The sequence below is a fragment of the Oenanthe melanoleuca genome, chromosome 15 (genome assembly GCF_029582105.1).
Source record: "Oenanthe melanoleuca isolate GR-GAL-2019-014 chromosome 15, OMel1.0, whole genome shotgun sequence".
In the NCBI taxonomy this organism is placed as follows: Eukaryota; Metazoa; Chordata; class Aves; order Passeriformes; family Muscicapidae; genus Oenanthe; species Oenanthe melanoleuca.
In genome coordinates this window covers 1,581,945-1,605,835 of record NC_079349.1, presented here as the reverse complement: position 1 = coordinate 1,605,835, position 23,891 = coordinate 1,581,945, and the positions used below count along the sequence as shown (strand labels likewise).

General features: G+C 49.6%; 2 protein-coding genes and 3 non-coding genes across 5 annotated transcripts; 1 reads left to right on the top strand and 4 right to left on the bottom strand.

The window, feature by feature from the left end:
- Window positions 1–88: 88 nt before the first annotated feature.
- On the bottom strand, window positions 89–161 carry TRNAF-GAA (transfer RNA phenylalanine (anticodon GAA)). The gene has a single exon. It is a non-coding gene; the product is annotated as a tRNA-Phe (tRNA).
- A 293-nt stretch (window positions 162–454) lies between these two features.
- Window positions 455–526, bottom strand: TRNAD-GUC (transfer RNA aspartic acid (anticodon GUC)). Its single transcript has one exon. It is a non-coding gene; the product is annotated as a tRNA-Asp (tRNA).
- Window positions 527–730: 204 nt separating this feature from the next.
- TRNAA-UGC (transfer RNA alanine (anticodon UGC)) lies at window positions 731–802 on the top strand. Its single transcript has one exon. It is a non-coding gene; the product is annotated as a tRNA-Ala (tRNA).
- Window positions 803–1,401: 599 nt separating this feature from the next.
- On the bottom strand, window positions 1,402–17,236 carry DHX37 (DEAH-box helicase 37). The gene is made up of 27 exons (XM_056504667.1): window positions 16,997–17,236; window positions 16,231–16,400; window positions 15,999–16,111; window positions 15,129–15,456; window positions 14,369–14,517; window positions 14,013–14,105; window positions 13,806–13,902; window positions 13,238–13,351; window positions 12,309–12,410; window positions 11,720–11,834; window positions 11,483–11,578; window positions 11,070–11,146; window positions 10,456–10,594; window positions 10,121–10,197; window positions 9,333–9,565; window positions 7,186–7,297; window positions 6,521–6,627; window positions 6,010–6,198; window positions 5,803–5,927; window positions 5,523–5,639; window positions 4,870–5,042; window positions 4,384–4,498; window positions 3,878–4,015; window positions 3,503–3,597; window positions 2,991–3,064; window positions 2,204–2,301; window positions 1,402–1,772 (listed from the first exon to the last, which is right to left on the bottom strand). Exons 1-27 carry the CDS (start codon window positions 17,112–17,114, stop codon window positions 1,690–1,692), a joined length of 3,447 nt encoding a protein of 1,148 aa, XP_056360642.1. The 5' UTR covers window positions 17,115–17,236; the 3' UTR covers window positions 1,402–1,689.
- A 434-nt stretch (window positions 17,237–17,670) lies between these two features.
- On the bottom strand, window positions 17,671–23,890 carry BRI3BP (BRI3 binding protein). The gene is made up of 3 exons (XM_056504669.1): window positions 23,644–23,890; window positions 22,765–22,867; window positions 17,671–22,146 (listed from the first exon to the last, which is right to left on the bottom strand). The coding sequence occupies exons 1-3, from the start codon at window positions 23,848–23,850 to the stop codon at window positions 21,728–21,730; spliced, it is 729 nt and encodes a 242-aa protein (XP_056360644.1). The 5' UTR covers window positions 23,851–23,890; the 3' UTR covers window positions 17,671–21,727.
- Between the last annotated feature and the right edge of the window lies 1 nt (window position 23,891).

The following is a 23,891-nucleotide window of genomic DNA, read 5'->3' as shown; positions in this document are numbered from 1 at the left end:
GGCAGCAAAACGAACCGTCTTGCAGGTAAAAGAAAAAAAAAAAACCACAAGAACTCAAAAAAAACTTCTGCCGAAAACAAAAAGCTTCTGCCGAAACCCGGGATCGAACCAGGGACCTTTAGATCTTCAGTCTAACGCTCTCCCACCTGAGCTATTTCGGCGGGCGAGAGCCCCCCTCGCTGGCCGTGGATACGACCCCGCCCCGCGCCCCCCAGTCCCCCGGTGCCGCCGCCCGCTTCCGGGGATCCGCACCTTCCCGCCGCGATCTCCACCCGAGCATCCCAGGGAGCCGCCACGGAGGTACCGGCACCGGGTGTGCGCGGTGCTCCCCTCTCCGGGCGCAAAACGCGGCTCTGCCGGTTCCGTCCCGCCCCTCCGGCCGGGGGGGTTCCACGGCAGCGTCACAACAAACCGCCCTCAAAAAATGGCACAGGGGAACAAAAATTAACTGTACCTCCCCGTCGGGGAATCGAACCCCGGTCTCCCGCGTGACAGGCGGGGATACTCACCACTATACTAACGAGGACGAGCACGGTATCGCTTCTGCTGCCCCGCTCTATAAGGTCACGGTCTCTCCCGGGCGGAGCTGCCGCTGTCCCGCTCCTCTCCCGCCGCCGGGACCCAGCGGGGAACGCGGGGTGACCGCAGGGTGAGCACAGTGTCACCGCCGGGCCCTGCCTGCGGCTCCTGCTATCGCTGTATACATCGTGAACAACCCTTCAGTCACCAAGGGGATGTAGCTCAGTGGTAGAGCGCATGCTTTGCATGTATGAGGCCCCGGGTTCAATCCCCGGCATCTCCACTTTTTGGACCCGTTAGTTTCTGCTTTTTCCTGATAATCTTCGAGAGCCGAGATTTCCCAATACGCTGGCAGCTCTTTTTCTTCCCTTCCCTCGGCAGCTTGCAGACTTGTGCTGCAATTCCTGCTAAAGAAAGGAGCTGTGCCAAGAGCCCCCAGCACCCTCCTGCCTGGGCTCCTCCCAAATCCAGGGGTGCTGCAGCGTTTGATGGAAAACACAACCGTGTGAGGGGCAAATCTAAATGTCTTAAATATCTAATCTTAAGTGTCTTAAATATCTTAAATCTATTGCTGTTTCTTCAGCTTTGGCTGTTTTGAATGCTTGGTTTAGATATTTTTAATGCTTCCTTGTGTCCTGGCCTCGCCCCTGAGCAGTGGGAATTACAGACACACACCAAGGCTGCTGGGCTGCACCAGTTTCCTTCAGAACACAGGGACAGGAGGGACCCTGTTCACTTTCTCCTGTGTGTCACAAGCAGCAGCCCATTAGCACTTTACTAATTAAACATTCCTGTCTCAATCCCTGAATTTCCTCATTTTTGTGCTTCCCATCCTGAGCTGCTGTCCAGGTTCTGTCTGCATCCCACACAGTACACACTTCTCCCATCCAGACCAAGAATTTTACATATTTATTACAGTTCATATGACTAATATAGTCCAAAGAGAAACTTGAGGTACAAAAAAAATCCACAAAATACAATGGATAAAATTATCCAGCCATTACTATCATGAAATACCAGCCCAACAGCTGGCAGGGAAAACAGAACAACACCTGGAGTGCTTTCAAACAGGCATTGCTACAGCTGGTGAGTCCATCTGGTTCAGATTTCCAAGGAAACTCTGGGAAGCTCTGAGAGCACCCTGGAGGAAAGGAGTCCATCAACACCCAGTCACAGGGCTACTGGTGGCCACTGGAGGGCGAGCTCCTGGTGCATGGCCTCGGGCACCCACTGCAGATAGGCTGCCAGCAGATCTGCAAGGGAGGACAGCAGTTACAGACTGAGCTGGAAAATGGGCTGTGGCTTCTCCCCAGGGGGGGCAGGAGCTGCTCCCACTGCTGGGACACTCTGCAGCACTTTGCTGTGCTTCTGGGAAGGGATTCTTATTTAATCTGCAACCAATATTGAAGAAAATCCATTTTATCAGGGAAAAAAATTTCAATATTTCCATGGATAGTACTACCACATTTTAACTGTGCTTACAGCTACAGAAAAAAAAATTCTTAGAATACAAATAAATGTTGCTTTCTGTCATTTTTTCACAAAAACCAAACACAGGGCATCACTGCTGATAAAAAATAGGAATTATTTGGAGCTTAACAAATGAAATAATCCATTTTTTAAAAATTATAATTCAATAGTGCTGCACTGATATGACTGACAATGAGGCAAGCAGGACACTTACATTTAGGATTTTTCTTCCATGCAGCCAGCAAAGCATCACGATTATCACAATTTTCTTTAACCAGAGCCTGCAGGAGAACTTCTGTCCTGGGCTGAAGTCTGAATCAATGAGATGAGTAATAAAACAATGTTCATTATCAGTTTAGCAGAGCTACTGCACTCAGCTCACCTTTAGGAACTCTGCATCTTTTGAAAAGGTTAAATAGAGATGTATAAACACAACCACTGAATACAGAACTGTGCCACTGGCTGAAGAAAATTAAAATTCACTTTTTCTTCCCCCCAGCACTTCTTGTGGTTAAAAGCAGCAGCAGGTTGCTCTTGTGTCTCCTCTGCAGCTGCAGAGCTCAAGGTGAAGCAAAAAGGAGCCCTCAGGGGCCATGTGAGCTCTGAGCTGACTAAAACAGGAAAGGACTGGGTCACTGCAGGGCCCTCAGATAACATCTGGCACTTTTAACAAAGCCCTTCCAAACCCTTGTGCCTGTGAACTCCAGGGAAAGCCAGAGCAGAGCCTGAGAAAGTTTATGTTGGTAAATGAGAGAAGGAGGGGAGAGAAAGGGAGTGACAGCTGACAGGAGGGTCCAGGCCTATGAATGTCATCAAAAACCCATCAAAAAACCCAAAAACCCCACTGTCTGCTGAAAAGATGTTTCTGAAAAGAAATAAAGGCAGAGCAAGTGGCCAAATTCCAAAGCAAAGCAGGGAGGGCAGCAGTGCTCACTCCTCACAGGGGTGAGCAGCACCTGAGCAGAGCCCAGCAGAGCCCAGCAGTTTTTTTAACAACTTACTTGGACCAAGTCTTCAGCATTATGAGAGGACTGGACAGCAGGCACTTGCTGTAAGAACCCAGCTTTTTAATGACCTGGAAGATTTGTTACATTCTATAATTAACAAGATAAATTAGTTGTTGTATGAGAACAACCAGCAATGAACTTGTGCTACCACAAATTTCCATGTCATTCTCCATCACCATCTTCCTTCCATTCATGTGTCCATAAATCTTGTCCTGACTTGTTGGACAATTCTTCTGTCTCAGGGTGGACAAAGACATGGGCTATTAGCTTTGTTTTTTTACTTTGTAAAAACAGGACTTAGATTTTACTGAAATACTGATTTTTCATGCTTTTTTTAAAGATACCTTCCCCACCCCATCAAGCATGACAAACTCTTCCATCCACCACCAAGTGATGAGGAACAGGAAGACACAAAAAAATGAAGCCACAAGGATGATCTCCTCCACAAACTGGGCTAAAAACTCACTGATCCCATCAGGGAAATGATGCAGCTGGAACACACTCACCTTTCCTTCCAGCAGGAACCTGGCAAAGTGTTTGTAGCAATCAATTCCTGCAGGGAAATCAACCTCCACAGCAGGGAGCTGCCAGCCCACACGGTCTGCAAAGAAAACCCAGCCCAGCTCTGCCCCATGCCCCCTGAGCAGGGCACAGCACCCAGGGGGAGTGAGGAGCACACTGCCAGCCCCACAGCACCCACTCCCATGGGAGATATTTAATATTGAAATATTGAAATATTTAATATATAAAAAATTTAATATTTAATATTTAAATGGGGGTGATCAAAGCAGGGCTGAGCTCTTTGGGAGAGCCCAAGCCTGACCTTCCAGGGGCTGTGAGAGCAGCAGGGGAGGCACAGGGCACTGCAGAGGGACACTCACAGAACACACTGGGCCTGTGGCAGCGAACTCGGCCTGTCCCAGGGCAGTAGGAGGGAGGAGGGTTCTCCAGAGGCTTCCCAAAGTGGCAGTAAGGTGGCAGCAGGGCAGGGATCCACTCTGGCTCCACTGCAGACACACCTGAGGAGGGAAAACACAACTGTGTGCAGGTTTGCTGGCAGCCCCATGGGTACAGGGCATGGCCAGGATCTCATCTCATTTTCCAAGTCAAACTTTTTAGGTTGTAAGAAATCTGTTCAGAGATCAGCAGCAGGGCTAGGGCAAAACAGACATGTCAGAAGCTGAGCTTTGCTTCAGCCAATTTTGCCAGATAATTTGGCTTTTTGTTTAAATTTATCTCCTGATCCAGATCTAGGAAGCTTTAAGGATCCAAATCCCAGGAGTCACAACCACTCAGTGAGGAGAGCACTCAGCCAGCAGAGGGGAAACACTCTGCATTTCTGAGCTCCTCACCAGGGCTGCAGCACCAGCTGCCCCACAGCACTCACCTTTCATGTACAGCTTTGTAGTCTCAACAATTTCTTGATACACCACAAACTCTGGGAGTTCTCTGAAGAGCACTGAGCTGGGGTGGATGAACACTGGGTCCTCCAGGAGTGCAGTCTGCAAGGAGGCACAGAGATTGAAGCAGAGCAAGACCAGTTATTGACTATTTAACTTCTTCACTGCATCTCAGTCTCTCTCAGATATTCATTTGTGAGCTTTCCTTAAGTGATGGAGGTTTTTAACAACCCCATTTTCTGCTTCACATTGTCTGGAGAAAACAAGCACTTTACAAGATGAACTAATGGTATTTCTCAGCTCTTTTACAGCATTTCCTATGTGAACACCAGCAAATGGCAACACTGCAAACTCAAATTGCATAGAGAGAAGCTGCAGGAAGGCAGCAGAGGCATCCTGAGTGCCAGAAACCTGGGCTCTGCACAGGAGCATCTTCCTGGGGAGGAGGAGCTGAGCCCAATCAAGCTGCTCACCTTGTAGGCATTTTTCCACTTGTCATCCAGCAGCTCCTCTGCCTGAACCCTTCGGGCAAGGTGGTCCCCCAGCCCTGCCAGCACAATCTGCCTCAAGTAGGTGACCTGGGCTTCCGTGGGGGGCTTCATCTTGGGGTCAACGTAGAGCCCAGCGCCCGGGCAGACTGAGTTCACTGGGGGAAAAGCAGGTGAGAGGAGCCCAGGGGAGAGAGAGCAGCTGTGTGGATGTGTGACACCCCCAGAGGAGCAGAGAGCAGCTGTGTGGATGTGTGACCCCCAGAGGAGCAGAGAGCAGCTGTGTGGATGTGTGACCCCCAGAGGAGGAGAGAGCAGCTGTGTGGATGTGTGACCCCCAGAGGAGCAGAGAGCAGCTGTGTGGATGTGTGACCCCCAGAGGAGGAGAGAGCAGCTGTGTGGATGTGTGACCCCCAGAGGAGCAGAGAGCAGCTGTGTGGATGTGTGACCCCCAGAGGAGCAGAGAGCAGCTGTGTGGATGTGTGACCCCCAGAGGAGCAGAGAGCAGCTGTGTGGATGTGTGACCCCCAGAGGAGCAGAGAGCAGCTGTGTGGATGTGTGACCCCCAGAGGAGCAGAGAGCAGCTGTGTGGATGTGTGACCCCCAGAGGAGCAGAGAGCAGCTCTGCCCTGCCCTACCTGCCGTGGTGAGCTGCCCCCGGAGGCGCCGGATCTCCAGCATGGCTCTGCGGCGCAGCCCGCTCTCCTGGCAGAACTGGGGGGAGCACCCAGAGAACTCACAGGCACCCACTGCTCCTGGGGGCACAGGGCTGGTCAGCTCTCCTCCTCACAGCCAGCACTGGGAGCAGAGGAGCCCTGCAGAGCTCAGTGCTGCAGCACAGGAGCCTTGGGCTGTGCCAGGCTGAGGGCTCAGGGTGACAGCAGCACAGGATGGAGGGAATGGCTCAGGGAGTTGTACCTAACATCACCATGAGGTCTCCCAGCTTCTGCATGGGCCCCTGCCCAGCCCAGACCTTCTGCATCTGTAAAAACCTGGCTCTCTTCCCCTTCAGCTGGGCTGCCTCCTCCTCACTCACTGCTGGCCTGGAAGAAACCCAGAAGGGCACAGGGAGTGAGGAGAGGGGCACAGGGTGAGAGGCAGGGCAGGGCAGGCTCAGCCACTCACCTGTCCCACTCCTCAAAGAGCTCCCTGACAGTCATGGCAGACACGAGGGTGATGCTGTAGGGCAGGCAGTCGTGCTGCCTGCTCAGGGCCAGCATCTTGGCATAGCGGGGGGCCACGGGGAAAGCGGCCATCACCCTGCCCAGGGCACTGATGGGGCAGCTCAGCTTGGCTGCCAGCTGCTGCTTCAGCCTGGGGAGGGGAAACAGAGCTCAGGGAGTGAAGTAAATGGGTTAGAATGAGTTTGTGCTCCTGGTTCTGGCTGCCCAGTTAATCTGATGTGTTTTCTCAGGTTTTGTTAGGTGCTGGTGGAGGATTCCTCCTGCTCACACAGCTCCCAGCAGCCTTGCACAGGGCTCCCAGCAGGGTTTCCCTGCCCAGGGCCAGTCAAACAAGCAGAGGTGGAGCAGAGACTGAGCTGATCCAGTTTCTGTGCCAAAGGAGCCCTGGATGAAGCTGAGGTGGGAGAGCAGAGCCACAGTGCAGGGAGCTGCTGGGGGAGCACAGGCATTACCTTCCTGTCACAGGGGGCTCCTCCAAGGCACCCAGGGCTATCAGCAACTCCTCAGCTGCTGCCAGTGCTTCTGTGGGGGGTGGAGTTGGGAAGGGGAAGTTGATGACCTGGGGAAACAGGAGAACAGCCCCTCAGTCCATCACTGACATAGCAAAACAGTCTGAGCACAGCAAGGAGCTCTGGGAGGGAGTGAAGTGCTCCCCTCTGGCTACATGGACCAAAGGAAAACATTGAGGATGTTTGCCAGGAGAGAAAGGAAAGGACACATAATGGCAGGAAATGCTTGGAACAAGAACAGGAGGAAACAGCAACACCAGAATCACCCTCAGCTGAGGCACCACCCAGGCCAGGCTGCTTGAAGGTCTAAATTTAAGTGTTGTGCTTTCTGAAAGTGCTCCAGTATCTCCAGAACACAGACCCTGTTTAGACAGGGTTTTTTTTTAACCTCTAAGAATATAAGAAAGCATTTACTGCTTGAACAAACATGCTTGTTAAGGAATTCAGAGCAACTTCTGCAACGTGCAGAACCAAAATGGACTCTCAGGATCTTAATTTCTACAAGGCACAGCTTCAAGCAATGATAATAAAATACATTTCTGTTTGTTTCTGGCTCCTGGGAGCAACCACTTTAATAGGTGCTGTAGTACAAACCATTTCCAACTCACCTTTTCTATATTTAGTGCCTTCATTTGCAGAATCAAATCATCCACAGGTCTCTTTGTTATTTCTGGAGCAGAAAATTTCTCAAAGTCCATGAAAACTGCTGAAGAGTATAACCTAGTGGATCAGAGGTGTTATTTAGATTCTTAAAAGAAATCTTAACTCAAAAGATTTGGAGGAAAAATTAGGAAGGGATTTAAAAAAACAGGCAGCTGTGGATAGTATTTACATAATTGTATTATTTACAGGTTGGGGCATTTGCCTTATTCACAACAAGTTAACTCAGCTTGGAGTTAAATCTACCTGACCACAGTGAAATCTAATCCAGCCATGAAAATGAGAGTTTCCAGCAAGAGAAAGGCCCCTGAGAAACCAAACTCAACCCAACATCACCAGTGCCAGTTCACACCTGCCTTAACCTCTCCTACTGGAACCCAGGGCAGGGAACCCCAAAACATTCTGAGCAGCAGGGGGATGATGTCAGCAGGGGGATGATGTCAGCAGGGGGATGAGGGATGATGTCAAATTCCCACTGAGAGCCTCCAGGCTCTCTGTCCCACCCTGAGCTCTCTGTCCCCCCATGGGCTCTATGTCCCCCCACCAGGCTCTCTCTGTCCATCCCCCCCAGGCTCTCTCCCTGTCCCCCCATCCCCCTGACCTGCAGCAGTGGCCAGGCTCTGTCCCCCCATCCCCCTGACCTGCAGCAGTGGCCAGGCTCTGTCCCCCCATCCCCCTGACCTGTAGCAGTGGCCAGGCTGTCCCCATGCCCCTGACCTGTAGCAGTGGCCAGGCTCTGTCCCCATCCCCCTGACCTGTAGCAGTGGCCAGGCTGTCCCCCCATGCCCCTGACCTGTAGCAGTGGCCAGGCTCTGTCCCTCAGCCCCTGACCTGTAGCAGTGGCCAGGCTGTCCCCCCATGCCCCTGACCTGTAGCAGTGGCCAGGCTCTGTCCCCATGCCCCTGACCTGTAGCAGTGGCCAGGCTCTGTCCCCATGCCCTGACCTGTAGCAGTGGCCAGGCTCTGTCCCCATGCCCCTGACCTGTAGCAGTGGCCAGGCTCTGTCCCCATCCCCTGACCTGTAGCAGTGGCCAGGCTCTGTCCCCATGCCCTGACCTGTAGCAGTGGCCAGGCTCTGTCCCCATCCCGACCTGTAGCAGTGGCCAGGCTGTCCCCATGCCCTGACCTGTAGCAGTGGCCAGGCTGTCCCCATGCCCTGACCTGTAGCAGTGGCCAGGCTGTCCCCATGCCCTGACCTGTAGCAGTGGCCAGGCTCTGTCCCCATGCCCCTGACCTGTAGTAGTGGCCAGGCTCTGTCCCCATGCCCCTGACCTGTAGCAGTGGCCAGGCTCTGTCCCCATGCCCTGACCTGTAGCAGTGGCCAGGCTCTGTCCCCCCATGCCCCTGACCTGTAGCAGTGGCCAGGCTGTCCCCTCATGCCCCTGACCTGTAGCAGTGGCCAGGCTGTCCCCATCCCCTGACCTGTAGCAGTGGCCAGGCTCTGTCCCTCATCCCCCTGACCTGTAGCAGTGGCCAGGCTGTCCCCATGCCCCTGACCTGTAGCAGTGGCCAGGCTCTGTCCCCATGCCCCTGACCTGTAGCAGTGGCCAGGCTCTGTCCCCATGCCCCTGACCTGTAGCAGTGGCCAGGCTCTGTCCCCCATGCCCCTGACCTGTAGCAGTGGCCAGGCTCTGTCCCCATGCCCCTGACCTGTAGCAGTGGCCAGGCTGTCCCCATGCCCCTGACCTGTAGCAGTGGTCAGGCTGTCCCCCATGCCCCTGACCTGTAGCAGTGGCCAGGCTGTCCCCCATGTCCCTGACCTGTAGCAGTGGCCAGGCTGTCCCCATGCCCTGACCTGTAGCAGTGGCCAGGCTGTCCCCATCCCCTGACCTGTAGCAGTGGCCAGGCTCTGTCCCTCATCCCCCTGACCTGTAGCAGTGGCCAGGCTCTGTCTCCATCCCCTGACCTGTAGCAGTGGCCAGGCTCTGTCCCCATCCCCCTGACCTGTAGCAGTGGCCAGGCTGTCCCCCCATCCCCTGACCTGTAGCAGTGGCCAGGCTCTGTCCCCATCCCCTGACCTGTAGCAGTGGCCAGGCTCTGTCCCCCCATGCCCCTGACCTGTAGCAGTGGCCAGGCTCTGTCCCCATCCCCTGACCTGTAGCAGTGGCCAGGCTCTGTCCGTCCAGCCCTCCCTGCCCTCTGGTTGGCCGAGGCCTGGGAGATCCAGGTGACCCTGAAGGACGAGACCCCCGTGATCCTGTCGTACAAACGCTGCTTCACCTTCCCGCAGTCCACCACGTACTTGATGCCTGGGATGGTCAGGGAGGTCTCAGCCACGTTGGTGGCCACCACACAGAGCCTGGTGCCAGGAGGAGGAGCCCTGAACACCTGCAAGAGACAGGGGGGGTGAGGGACAGGGGCAGGAAAAGGGGGGAAAGGAAAAGGGGGGCAAAGGAAAAAAGGGGCAAAGGAAAAGGGGGACAAGGAAAGGGACAGGCAGTTGTTTCATGCAAAGGGATGGCAGCACATGTGGCACTGCAAGGGGAGCCCAGGAGCTGGAGCAGAGACCTGCCTGTGTGTCTCCAGCTCTGACACTCTTAGTCCAGCTCAGAAATGAGCACAGGGCTCCAGCAGCACTGAGCTGTGCTCACTGGCACTGGAGGGAGCACAGCAATCTGTCCAGGCTGCCTGTGGGATGTGCCAGGGCCAGGATGGTTCAGAGATCCTGCAGGGCTGCTGCTGATCACTCCCCACCCTGCTGGAGTTGCACATCAGGCAGGGCACAGCCAAGCCAGGCCTGCCCCAATCCCAGCCTAACCTGCCCTCTGGGCCACCCAAGCTGACAGGTAAGTGAGCTGAAATTCCCATCCTGCACAGTCATTTCAGACAATCATCACTCAGATCTGTAAGATCTTCTGCTCACTGAGACAATCAATCCTTTACCTTTTCCTGTTTCTCTGGTGCCAGCAAGGAGTAGAGTGGGAGCACATACAGGGGCAGGGATGAATCTGATTTCTCATCTGTGGGGAAACAAACCAACATTGCTCAGTCTGACTTCCAGGCTTAGTCCCCATCTGCACAAAGACTTCATTAAAATTTGGAAAGTAATTGGTACAAATTTGTGTCAGTAACTGATACTGAAGCTGGAAAACCTTAACAGCTTTCCCTTGACTTGGGGCTACCCTGTGCCACAGCAGCTCAGCACAGGACAAGCAAAAACTGTCACTCATGTCACAGGTGACACAAGACAGGGGTTCTTCCTTTCACATGTGCCAAACCTTCTTCTGAGTCTCCATCTCCTAAATCCAGGTCAAGATCAGAGCCTGCAGCATCCTCATCACTGTCAATGTCTCTGTCCTCATCTCCTTCATCCACTGGCAGCACAGAGTAATTGTTCAGATCAATTTTGGGGAGTGTCTGAGAAAGAAAGATGAAAACACCACATTAAGAGGGGGACACAGCACTTTGCATGGCTTTGAAAGCAAAGCTGAGCATGACTCCAAAGATCTGAATGTTGACCAAAGGTGACAGAGGGATCAGTGTATCCCCTAAAACCCCACTGGGTCTGTAACATCAGGATCTCCTGCCAGCCAAGTGCACTGGCACAAACCCCACCCTTGGTAACAGATGCACCAGCCCAAATTTGGGGTAACAAATGGTGAGATGAGGAGCAGCCCTGCTCTGCAGTCTGCAGCTCCTTCCATTCAATTTTAGTGGTCAGTTCTCAACCTAAATCAAAACATGCAGAGTTCCAGCAGTGTGAGCAGCACTGCTGAACTGCTGAGGGGACACCTGAGGGCTGAGGAGAGGCACAGCTACACAGCAGTGCTGCTTGCAGGGAGGCACCTGCTCCCTCCTGCCCCTTGGAGGAATTCTCCCCATCACACATTACCAGAACTTTCCTCCTCTTCCTTGATTTCTTGAATTTCCTGATTTCTTCCACAGAGTCTTCTTTGTCACCCTCTCCTCCTACAAAATCAGCCAGGGGAGCAGCTGTTAGCTAAACATGCTTGGAAAAGGTGATGGGAGGAGTCTGGTCCCACTCCCACCTTTCTGGGGATGCTCAGAAATTCCCACAGAAAAACAAATGGTCACACTGAAGGCAGAGGGGAATTGGAAGGAACCTTTTCCCAAACTCAAACCAGCACAAAATTTAACATCAGCCATGATAATCATCCACAATGAGCCTTTTCCCCACCTTTTTTGTGGTTTTAAAATAAAAGTTCACATTTTTAGATGCAAAGTAAGCTCACTTCTCAGCAGGATAAATCTGAAATTTTACATTTGAAGTTTCTATAGCATTACCTGCAGTGTTGTTATTTTGGTATGGGAATGCTTTCCTTAATCTTCTACAGAGAGAGTGAACTTCTGCCTGGCCTGTTAGAAACACCAAAATCCCACCTGCAAGAAACAAAAAAAACAGAAAAAATAATTAAAAAAAAAAAATCAACAAACAAACAAAACAAAAAACACCCACCAAAAATAAAATTCAGCCATGTTCAGTGTGAGGAATTTGAGGCTCTCAGAGTGAAGCTCTCTCACCTGCAGGCAGCATCCGATGGATTTTGCAGACCTTCCTGAAGCACTCCCCACTGTAGTCATCCAGGGGGGTTTTCTTGTTAAAATGAACAGTTACAGGGAATTGCCTTGCATCTACCTGGAGGGGAAACACCAATAAAGGGTTTGGTTGCTGTCATAACTCCACACAACCATCACAGCATTCATGGGACAACCAGAAAAGCTCCTCCTGTATTTCTGTTCTCTTGGCTTTGGCAGCCCACAGAACACCAAGGCACAGAAATTGCTGGTGGTGTCTGCTCTGAACACCTTAAAACCATGCTGGGAACCAAAGCTTTTCTCCCTTTCATACCATCAACTCAGATTGAGGCTTTCCAGCTCTCCTGAACCATAATTCAGAGTTTCTCAAGATAATCAGATTCTGCCAGGGTGGTTTTCTGATAAAAGTGGAAAGAAAAACACCAAGCCCAAAAGAAACAACAGCCTAAACAGAATTACTGCTTTTTTTTCTTTTTTAAAAAAGATTCCAGCAGCAAGTGGAAAGATTAGAGTGCCCCTATTTTGTAGCTGGCTTTATAAAGGGTTTTTTCAGCTCCCAGGGAGGGGACAGTACCTGGATGACAGGAGGCTTGACAGAGAACAGCCTGGTGTTGTCAGTGAAATCCTCCACTCGCAGAGTGGCTGACATGATGATCAGCTTCAGGGGCAGCCCCTTCTGCAGGGACACAGATCTGTCACCCTGTGCCCCAAACACCTCCAACAATCAACACCTGAATTGCTGCTATTCAATTATCTACATGTGTCCTGGGCACTGAAAGTCTTTGCCTGAAAAACCATCTCTTGGTTCTGATATTTACTATTTCCCCCTTGGTGTAGGCTCTGTGCTTCTTCAATCATACAGAAAGACAAATATGATAACTGAGTGTTATTTCTGTCAGATTTCCATGGAATTCTGTTGCATACAGGTACAACTATTATAAAACAAAAATTTAACATCAGCCATGACAATCATCCACAATGAGCCCTTTCCCCACCTTTTTTGTCGTTTTAAAACAAAAGTTCACATTTTTAGATGCAAAGTAAGCTCACTTCTCAGCAGGATAAATTTGAAGTTTTACATTATAAAATATATAATAAAATATAAAATATAGTTTAGTCCCTGCTACTCTAGCTAAGGTAACAGCTTGTAACTTCCCATGTAAAAAATCACAACAATTAAAGCAGCACAACAAACTATTCTGCTAAGAGAACTGTTTGCACCTGTAAAAAAAAAAAAGAAATGGGAATCAGTGAACAAAATGTGCAAACTATCATGGGCAAGCACAAAATCCATTTACCAACCAATAAACTAAGTCTCAGTGCATTGCTCACCAAGTAGGTTTAACACAGTGCCTTCTAATATTTCCTGTAAGTTATGTGAATATTTCCTGTAAGTTATGTGAATGAAGAATTTGCTGTTTGTGCACGGAAAGCTGAGCCCTGTGTTAATCCTGCAGCAGGACTGCCCCCCTGGCACAGGCACAGGCAGCCCTGCCCTCTCACCCTGTGCCGGAGGGGCACGATGCGGGACAGGAGCCCGAGCAGGATGTCTGTGAACATGCTCCTCTCGTGGGCCTCGTCAACAATGATCACCTTGTACTTGGACAGCAGGAAATCCTGGGGAGAGAGATGGGTTTCACCACAGGAGGCCCCAGCCCAGGGTAGCAGAGTCAGGACACAGTTGCTGACCCCAATCCACAGCTGGATTTCTCACAGTTTAATGCACTCACTCTGCACAAAGCAGCCTGGCTGCCAAGTCTCTTCCTGCTCTCATTTGGCCAGCAAGAAAATTTAAAGTTTAGGGACTTGGGCAGGAATGTCAAGGGTAGAGATTAAATAAATCTCTGGTGCTGAAAGGGACTGGCAACAAATCTACACTGGCCTCTCTTCCCAGCTATGCAAAATTCCATTTTGTATCACTGAGGACATCAACTCACCTTCTGGATCTCTTTGAGCAGCACACCAACTGTAATGAACTTGATCTGTGCCTCATCTGTCAACAAATCTACACTGGCCTCTCTTCCCAGCTATGCAAAATTCCCTTTTTGTAACACTGAGGACAGCAACTCACCTTCTGGATCTCTTTGAGCAGCACACCATCTGTCATGAACTTGATCTGCGTCTCATCTGTGACGTTCCCCTCGTACCGGATTTGATAGGAAACCACTCTGTGGGGAAACACCAAACAGCAAAAAGCAGAGGGGAGGAAGCAGAATGTCACTCCCAGAGCACCTCAGTGCCACCTCCCAGCAAGGCCTGGAGCCTTTCTGAAGCTCACCTGTGTGACAGGTTCATCTCCTTGGCGACTCTCTGGGACATGGACACGGCAGCCACGCGCCGGGGCTCCGTGATCCCGATGGTGCCACCAGAGCTAAGGGGGCAGGGAGAGAAAAGGGTGGCTTGTTTTAATTAAACAGACAAGCAGCCTGAAAAATAACAACAGGGTTTCTCACTGATAGCTCTAGATTAAGTGGTATCAGTCACACAGCCTCACTCTTAGTTATAGTTGGAATAAAAACACAGACAGGAAGCTTTAGGATTATATCTGCAGATGCATGGATTACAGCAAAGGTTTTTTTCCCCAAAATGTTGTCTCTGCAATTCCATTTGCTGCACATAAAACCCAATTCCCACCTGGTATATCCAGCTTCGTAGAGGAACTGAGGCACCTGTGTGGTTTTGCCACTTCCTGTCTCTCCACATATGATGACAATGGGATTCTCATTGATGGCTTCCATGATCACTTGCTCCTCAGCAAGGATTGGGAGCTTTAGTCTTGCTTCCTAAACAGTGTAAAACACATATTTTAGTTGCTTTGTTTCTCACTCCTTTTTGTTTTCCTCAGGATTGAAAGCTGTTACCTTCCTCAGACCATAAAACCCACAAACAGGAATTCTGCAAGGCTGTGATTTGGAAAGCTCTGAACCAGTTCATACCACAGAGAGATCAGAGCAGCTTCCCAGAGAGCAGAGGGCAAGCCCTGCACTTTAATTTGTGAAACTGCAGAATCCCCTGAGCTTCTTAATATAGCACTTCAAGGGAAAACTCATTTCACAACTGACTTGTCTGCTAAGACTCATGCAGAGCTTCTCCTGTTCTGCATGATGCCCTACCTACAACAAATGGGACAGAACCATGGAGCACAGGACAATGGAGAGCTGAAAGGGACTTCAGGAGATTTCCCAGCAAAGGACAATGAAGGACTGTTAATAGATTCTGTAGGTAAAACTAAAGATAAATGTTTATACCCTAAAACAAACTGAGTTTTCCTGCTGCTGCACCAGCCAGGTTTAAAGCTCAGCCCTGGACCTGCAGCAGCTGCCAGAACAAGGACCCTGAGTGCTGGAACACCCCACCCTCTGCACCCCTTCTGATGTGCTGTGCAGAGCCTCACCTGAATCTCAGGGCTCCTGTCCACAGGGACAAACACTGCAGGCTGGCAGGGTGCCCTGCTGGGGGCTGCCTGGGCAGCTGGGGCACTGGGGGCAGCTGGAGGCTGCTCAGCCCCTGCCTGCCCCACTCCTCCCTCTGCCCTTTCAGCAGCGTTCACAGCACTGCCTGGGGACTTCTCAGAGTCCTGTTTCTGCTCCTCCTCCTCCTCCTCAGAGCTGCTGGGCTCCTCCTCAGGCTCTGACTCTGAGCCTGAGCTGTGCCTCCTCTTGTTTGCACCACTGATGCTCCTGATCTTTTCAGGGACATCAGTCCTGGGCTCCTGTGTCACCCTGGAAACAAAACATCTACATGTCAACTGTGTTTGGGCACCTCAAACCAGACAGGACTTCCCCAAAAACCAGGATCTCCACTCCTGGAGGTTTTCACAACTTTGCCAGGCAAAGCCTTGGCTGACCCAATTGATGGATTTGTATCTAAGCATTTTCTATCCTGGGGTTTATTATTCATTTCTTCTGAAGGCATCTTTGTAGTTTATTCTATAAATCCATCAACTCTGGTCAACATCAGGAGACATCTTCCAGTACAAGAAAATAAGTAAATGTTTCTCCACCAGTTTTGTAGTTTAGCACTAAAAGCCTACAGATTGTGTCACCCACCTCATCCCACATAAAAGACCAAGTTCTTTTAACTAAAATCCTCTCATACAAGAAAATAACTATTACATTATTAGATAAAAATAGCAAATTATTTCATTCCATCCATTCTGAAGAACCTGTTTGCACCAAGAATAAAAAAAAAGCAAGGGAAAGCTCAGAAAGCTGCAGCTCAAACAGTGATCAGTTGCAGGGCTCCACCCAAAAAGCACTTTTACCTTTTAGCCTTAAACATTCGCTCCCCAGTGCCCAGTTTGGAAGTTGTGTACAGGAGTTTCATTTCTGCCTCAGAAGCCTGGACCTCGTTCAGCTTGCTCAGCAGCTCAGCTCTCTGTTTGGGGAAAACAACCAAAATCAGTGCTTGTTCTGACCAGGAAATAATTTCATTCTAAGACTTGAGCATTTTAAGAGAAGAGCACAAAGCTGCTCTTGCCAGGAACAGCATCCTACCTGCTTTTTCTTTTCCTTCTGCTCCAAAACTTTCTGCAGGTTTTTCTTCTGTTTCTTGCTCAGGGGTTTCTTCTGCTGTTGCACAACACCTGCCACTTTTTTCTTCTTTGCTTTTTTTGCTGGCAGGACCAGGGCATTACTTTCATCAATCCCCTTCAGCGTTGCTCCATCTGAAGGCAAGGCTTTGGTTATTCACTCGTGCCAGGTGGATTATTTTCAGCACACTGCTTAGCAGGCTTATCAAGCACCAGGCCAGATTTAGCTGTTTCAAACAAGCACAACCCTCATATCCAGTCAAAAAAAAAAAAAAAATCCTGCAACATCAGCAAGGGCAAAAGATCTCAAAATTGGGGATTCAATAACCCTGAGCTTTCTATAGCGCTTAGGGCGATTTTCCATGATTTATGTAACAACATTATGCAATTTTTTGCCTTTTTACTCAATTCCCCAGGGTCAGGACACAGTGTGCCCTGGAGTGACTCCCCAGCTTCCAGTGAATTTTAATACTAAACAACTGCATTTCTAAATCCGGAATAATGAAAACAGAATAACAAACGCCACTTTTTAAAAGTGGCACATAAGAAATATGTTTAGTAGTTGCTTTAATAAATAATGAGTGTCGTGATTCGGAAGGGACTCACGAGTCCAAGCCCTGAAGTCCCTGGAAGCAATGACTGCCGGAACAGAGCTGTTAATGCAAACTGAGATTACAGAATTTGGGAATCAATTCGGCTGGAAACGATCACCGAGCCCGGTCCCGCCGCACCTCCCAGCTCCAGCGGCAGCTCCAGCGGCAGCTCCAGCGGCAGCTCCAGCGGCGCGGCGGCCGCGGGGCCCTGCGGCAGCCGCGCCTTCCAGTTGTGCCGGCGGCGCGCCCGGCCCATGGCGGCGGTGCCGGTGCCGGTGCCAGGGACAGCGGCGGTGACGGGAACACGGCCCGGCTCCACTCGACCGGGCCCGGCGCGGCCTCACGTGCGGCTCGCGCTGCCGGCACTTCCGGGCAAACGGGGTCTCGCGAGAAAAGGCGGGAAAGGGGCGGGGAAAGGGAGGGAAAGGGGCGGGGCGGCCCCGCGGGATCGGGACCCCCGATCCCATCCCACCCCATTCTACCCCATTCTGTCTGTCCCGTTCCTTCCCCTCCCATTCCATCGCACCCCATTCCTTCCCATCCTATGGATCCCTTCCCTTCCCTTCCCTTCCCTTCCCTTCCCTTCCCTTCCCTTCCCTTCCCTTCCCTTCCCTTCCCTTCCCTTCCCTTCCCTTCCCTTCCCTTCCCTTCCCTTCCCTTCCCTTCCCTTCCCTTCCCTTCCCTTCCCTTCCCTTCCCTTCCCTTCCCTTCCCTTCCCTTCCCTTCCCTTCCCTTCCCTTCCCTTCCCTTCCCTTCCCTTCCCTTCTCTTCCCTTCCCTTCCCCTCCCTCACCAGGCACTCGCAGCTCAGTGCAAAGTCTCAGTAAACATTTATTCAAAGCTTTGCCACAATACCTTAAGTTGATTTGTGAAACTGGTCTACAAATACTGAACTACGGAGTACATAGTTTGGATGGTCCAGTAAAGGAATAAATAAAGGCATGTAAAGCTCTGTAAAAATTAAGTCTGGTACAGTTGTAACTACTTAACAGTATTACCATTAGGATCTCGTATGTGTCTAGGATCAGAAGTGAACACACAGCATCTCTTCAGACCAAATCATTTTTACATAAACAATTGTACAAACTTAAACACTGTAATCATGAAACCTGATGTACAAAACATGATGTGAAATCACTACCATCAGCGCCAACAACAAGTGCTACCACAGCAAATATAACTTCTGAATAAAAGGAAAAGATCGATTTTTACATGTGCTGTCATCACAGGTCGATGGAAATCTCCAAAAAGTTTAAAATACATGCGGATACAATAAAACCTTTTATTTTCCAACCCAGACAAAGAGAACTCATGGTCACTTAACGCCATTAGCTGCCAAATAGGGATCAGTATGTGAGGCAAACCACACTGAAACACTTCCACACCACCGAAGAGCTAAGGTTGATACTGTTCTATTCTCCACACCGACGATGCAACGAGTCTTGAGAAGCAAATCACGAAGTGAAGGACGAGCTAGAAGCACAGCACTGAGCTACAGCAGGTCTGAACACTGCACTCTGACACCCAACACCACGGGAAAGCCACAGCCCAGCACACACAGGTACCCACAGGTGTGTGTCCTGAGGAGCCAGAACGGGAGCACTGGCAGGGGGAAACCCTGGGAACCACGGGCATCCTGGGCAGCCAAAATTCATCCTCAGCGCTTGTGCCAGCCACACACACAGGGATGGCTTCTCCAGAGGCTGCAGGAATGTCCAGGAGCAAGATCCATCCTGCAGGAGCAGCCAGGTGGGGCTGTCCCCGTGTCACCTGTGCCCCAGCAGCAGCTTCCAGCAGGGCACAGCAGGCTGTGGCTGTGGCAGAGCTGCTCCACTGCTCCAAGAAGTCATGGAAAAAAGCAGGAGCTGAGGTTTGTCCTGTGCCATCCCTGCCCCAGCTGGGTGTCACCTGCTGAGGTTTGTCCTGTGCCCAGCTGGGTGTCACCTGCTGAGGTTTATCCTGTGCCATCCCTGCCCCAGCTGGGTGTCACCTGCTGAGGTTTGTCCTGTGCCATCCCTGTCACCTGCTGAGGTTTGTCCTGTGCCACCCCCACCTAGGGCAGGTGTCACCTGCTTTGTCCACAGGGGACACAGAGCCCTGCCCATCTCTGGGATGCTCTGTGGGATACAAAAAGCAGTGCAGCCACTGGCACGGGTTTCTAAAAAACAGCAAAAAACCTCCATGGATAAACTAGATGGCCCAGTATGGAAAATACTTGTAAAAGGTATTTACAAAAGTTGAAAGAGATTAAGTACAATACCACATTCATGTCCCCCAAAAGCGCTTTCACTACAGTGCATGTTTAAAAATACAGAGATTTTTAAAGTATATATTTATATATATATATTTATATATATATATGTATTGAAGATTAGATTGTGCTTTAAAAAAATCATTACTTCTGAATTTGACTAACGTGAAAACTGAGTGCTGGGAAAAATACTGATTAAAAATACCCAATTTTATATATACTGCTTTTCACATAACATTTTGCTATACATGGGATGCAAGAAAATATAAAAATACCATTTTTCAAGCAGCAGGGTGATTGAAATGAAGAGCATTAATATAGAAGGGCTGGTTTTACAAAACTAAGAGAAATTATAAGAGTGAGATAGGGAGAAACTATAACCCAAATTAACTTTTATATAATACTTTTAAAGAAATCTTTATCATAGACAACTCTTAATATATAAATGATTCAGTATTTTTAACTTCAATGTTAAATGTGGATTACACAAAATACAATCTATGCAAACTGACCCATGCACCTTGTCCTAAGAAGGTGATGGAGCTACTGACATGAGCAAGGTTTGCAAACTTTGGTCCTCAGGTCTCAAATCTGACAAAACACATCAAGACCTGACAAGCTTTACTAGTCAATTCCAAATTTCCAGGTCGGTGTTTTAGCCCAGTCCTCTGTGCAAAACAAGGGAGAACTGAGTTTACAGGGAAGACTCTGTAATACTATGGAAAATGAGCTGGAAAAAGGAATTTACTGTAATTTACATTTCTACCTTGACAAAGTTGCAATGTTGCCATAGTCCCTACCTGTTCACAGGAAAGATTTTAAGTTGTGATAACCAGTTATTTAACAACTCTAAACCATGTACTAGTTAATAAATGGGGTGCAGGGGGATTTACAGGTGACATAAAAAATTAAAATGCATTCCAACTGTGCCAAGTGCATATGAACTTCAACTGTGTTGAACCAAAGTGATCACCAGGAGTAAAGGCCATTAACATGGATTTAAAAATAACCCCCATGGAAATGTCACACACAGACCCAAAGAGGTTAGGCAAGTAACACACACATTCCAAGAAGAACATTAAACTTCAGCATAAAGAGAAAAATCAATTCTTTGCCCCACAGTTACATTCAGTTAAGCATCACATCCAACAAAAGCTTTGCCCAGTGGAAGAACAGGCTGTGCTCAGCCTGTCCCACTGGAGCTGGCACTGGCACTGGCAGGCACACCTGGGGAACCTCCTCCTCCTCACTCCCTTGCTTTGGAGCCAGGCCCCATCACACACCAATTTTGTTGAGCTTTTTGATGGAGTTGTTGGTTTGGACCCTATGGAATATGGAATGTTCCAGCTGTGCTCCATCCCACCCCTCCCTCTGCACATCTGTGTCCTAGGATGCTGCTGTTTCCAGGTGAAACCACATTCCAGACTTCCTTCCCTGAGGTTACCTTTGTTTCAGTAAACCAGCACAGCCAGTGATACCCTACCAAGCTCATTAATTCTAATACAAACAGAAATCCTGCAAAATAAAACTGCTTCAAAGCTCCACTGCTTTGAGAGAGAACCTTTTCCTGCACCCTCCTCTTAAAGGTGACTTGCTTTGCCCAAAACCTAATGAGGACACAGACTTCAAGCAAAAAGCTCCTATAAAACTATTATAATTTTAGAAAAAAAATCCAGATCTTCCTGAAGGTAATTTATTGCCGCTTATTGGTCCTGAGAAAGCTTTAAGCAACAATACATGAGCACGTGTTTTAGCTGCTGCCTTTTCTGAGAAAGTATGTGGGTCCTGAGATTAAAAATCATATTTTAGTCTATGCACTTAAGCTTGGAAAATGCTTCACTGTGCAGATCGAATATGAATTACAATTTGTCACGTTACATCTTCCTGCTGTGCCAATTTATTACAGCAGATTTCCTTCCAGACACTAACAAATCAAAGTTCTCAGGATGAAATGCAATGGTAAAATGCCACATCTGTGCTTCCTCACACTGGACTGGCATTTAAGGACTTCAGATCTTCCTTCTCCCTCATTCCCCACCTCCTGTTAAAAGCTATGGTGTGAATTTTTTGGCCCGGATACCAGAAAATTCCTCATCTGATACTCTATGAAAGGCAACTTCAAGGCAATGAAATAAGCCAACAAAAACACACAAACATTCACAACTCTGAAGAAAAAATATGGACCCACAGCAGTTACTTCTCAATGGAAGTGCTTGGTAGCTTGAGATTTTTTTTTTTCTTTTTAACTGTTAAAGTGTCAAATTTGCATACGTTTAACTCAATTTCAATATCTGAAAGACTACTCAATTTGCTTTTATAAAAACTTTACAAAAGATGTTTTTAATTGCTTGTAAAAGTAAGCGTTTATCTACTGAGAAAACTCTAGTACTGGATAAAACTCGGAATATACAGCTGAATTTCGTAAATTTTTTTTTTTTTTTTTTCTTTCTCCTAGAAGTCTAACGTGTTTAACCTAGATAAATTAGTCTCAGACATGATGAAAAGTTATAACTTTGCGCACTTTTTACCATGTGATGTTTTGTTGCTTTGTAACTTCGGGTGAGACAGTGCTTAGGAACTTCCCGGAGCTGGTGTACAGTGGTCAGCAGGGGGCCGGGCTCATTGCTCGCTGCCCCTGTCCAGGTTCTCGATCACCCTGGAAAGGCGGATGTTCAGCAGTCTGATCTGACTATCCAGGTGATCCATCTTCTCCTCCAGGCTGCTGTTGCTGTTCCTCCTCCAGTAAAATCCCACCGGCCCCGTCATGAAGTAGACGGCCACGACGAAGCAGAGCGGCAGCACGGCGTGCTCCGGGTCGCCCTCGTACTTCTGCAGGATGTAGACGCACGACAGGGTGAACAGCGCCACCCTGGCGATCCAGAAGAAGCGGCCGAACAGCATGTGCAGCAGGTAGAAGAAGAATCCCAGGAAGAGGGACAAAAACCAATAGGCCAGTAGAATGGCACCGATCAGCAGGAGGGCGCGGGTGGGGTTGTTGGCAATCGCTGCTGGGCTGAAGTAATGGGTCAGGTTGGAGGCTGAAAAACAAAGGAAAACGCACAGCATGTTAGCGAGGGTGGCAAAAACACCAGCACAGTCCAGAAAGGGCAAAGCCCCACAGCCATGCTTTCTAAAGCAAGGAGTAAAACTGGTTCACCCATTTCTGCATGAACCTTCTTCAATCACTGGCTCAGCTCCAATGATTCAACTGAATTCACTCCAGGAAAGGTGCTAAAGGCTCTTTAAAGACAAACCACTGTAGAGTCTGAGGTCAAAATTCATACTGGGGCTACAGATCCTGCTTTGTAAAAGCTGCATTCTAAAGGCTCTCAACAGCATCTTCCCTTCCTCTAGTCCTCATTGATTTCCCTGCACTGTTCCTGGCTGTGTGAATCCATCTAATGATGACACTGAGGGACCAGCCGTGACTTGTAATTCATTCTATACACATCCTGTAGATACACACACAGAAATGGAATGCTGGGGTTCAGTCTTCTTGGTTGAAGATACTAATAGGAAAATCAAAGCCATGTGAAGCAGAGAGACACCACTGATGGATGTTTAAGCAGCATGATAAAATGTAATAGTTTTCCCATTTGCTTGTAAACACTGATACAGGCTGAGACAGTTCAAGGGTGAGCAGGCATCACACTTACCATCAATTCCAAGAACATCTAACAAATCAGTCCATATTCTCCAGAATGTGTCCATTAATACATCCACCCCATTCACAAACCTCTCTGTCAACCTTGAGAAAAACTGAGAAATAAAATTGAAAATTAAAAAAATCCTCAATGCCCAAAGTAACACTTTGAGACTTATTTGTCATGAGTAGAATTGTAATTCATTAAGCAAGAATTTGCAGATTATTTCGCAGTCCCCACGGGAAAGATTGTAAATCTGAATTTTTTGTTAACTCTGAGAATCATGAATTTATGCGTTGCAATTATCGTTACTGTAGGTATTTTGGCATGTAAATCTATACGTTGGCAGGATTTTAAACTGCACTTTATTGGCTTTACTATCGTTTCGAAGTTCAGAGAAAACACTACTATCAACAACTAGCAAAGCAAGAAGAAAAATTCGTTTTATCAAGCAACTGAGGGATGTTCCCAGCGTAACACGCCAATGTCTCAGGTGTACTCCGAGGTCAACCGGACAGAATTCATTATTTCTTCCTCCTGCCCAGGAGAGCAGGAGCAGAGGAACGCACATCCCGATGGCCCCAGCAGCACAGGATGCTCTGCTGCTGCACACACCCCGCATCTCACCGCCAGCGAGCGGCCCTGGCTGTGTCCCCCACCTCACACCACCTCCATTTCAGCATTTAGCCGCTATTTCCCCCAGCTTGCTGCAAGCCCGGCCTCCCGTTTTCCTCCCCGGAGCAGCGCTCCGGCCGCGGGGCGAGGCCACGGCCGCGCCGGCAGCGAGCCCCGCACCGGGGGCGATGGGCCCAGGAGCCGCCCGTGCACCGAGGCGCGGAGGAGAAGCGAAGGAAGAGCGGGGAGATGGAGGGGAGGATGGGGGGGCCTCACCTTCTGCAGGGCCCTCACGTTGTCCTCGCCGAAGAGGCCGCTGACGCCCTGGTAGAGGCCGCTGGCGGCGCGGCGGAGGCTGTTCTGGCGATCGGCCCCGCGGCTCCGAGCGGCCTCAGCGCCGGGCCCCGCCGCGCCGAGCAGCAGCAGCAGCAGCAGCAGCAGCAGCAGCGGCCGCCGGAGCTGCACCCGCCGCGCCGCCGCCATGGCCGCCCCGCCGCGCCCGCCGCCGCCGCAGCGCCGCCCGC

Coding starts and splice junctions, on each gene's coding strand:
- DHX37 (XM_056504667.1), bottom strand. CDS start 17,114: ATGGGCCGGGCGCGCCGCCGGCACAACTGGAAGGCGCGGCTGCCGCAG. Junction 11,835..12,308: donor TCAAGCCTCCTGTCATCCAG/GTACTGTCCCCT, acceptor TTTCCCCTCCAG/GTAGATGCAAGGCAATTCCC. Junction 9,566..10,120: donor CACCAGAGAAACAGGAAAAG/GTAAAGGATTGA, acceptor TGTCTCTTGCAG/GTGTTCAGGGCTCCTCCTCC.
- BRI3BP (XM_056504669.1), bottom strand. CDS start 23,850: ATGGCGGCGGCGCGGCGGGTGCAGCTCCGGCGGCCGCTGCTGCTGCTG. Junction 22,868..23,643: donor ACGTGAGGGCCCTGCAGAAG/GTGAGGCCCCCC, acceptor TTTATTTCTCAG/TTTTTCTCAAGGTTGACAGA. Junction 22,147..22,764: donor AGATGTTCTTGGAATTGATG/GTAAGTGTGATG, acceptor TTTGTTTTTCAG/CCTCCAACCTGACCCATTAC.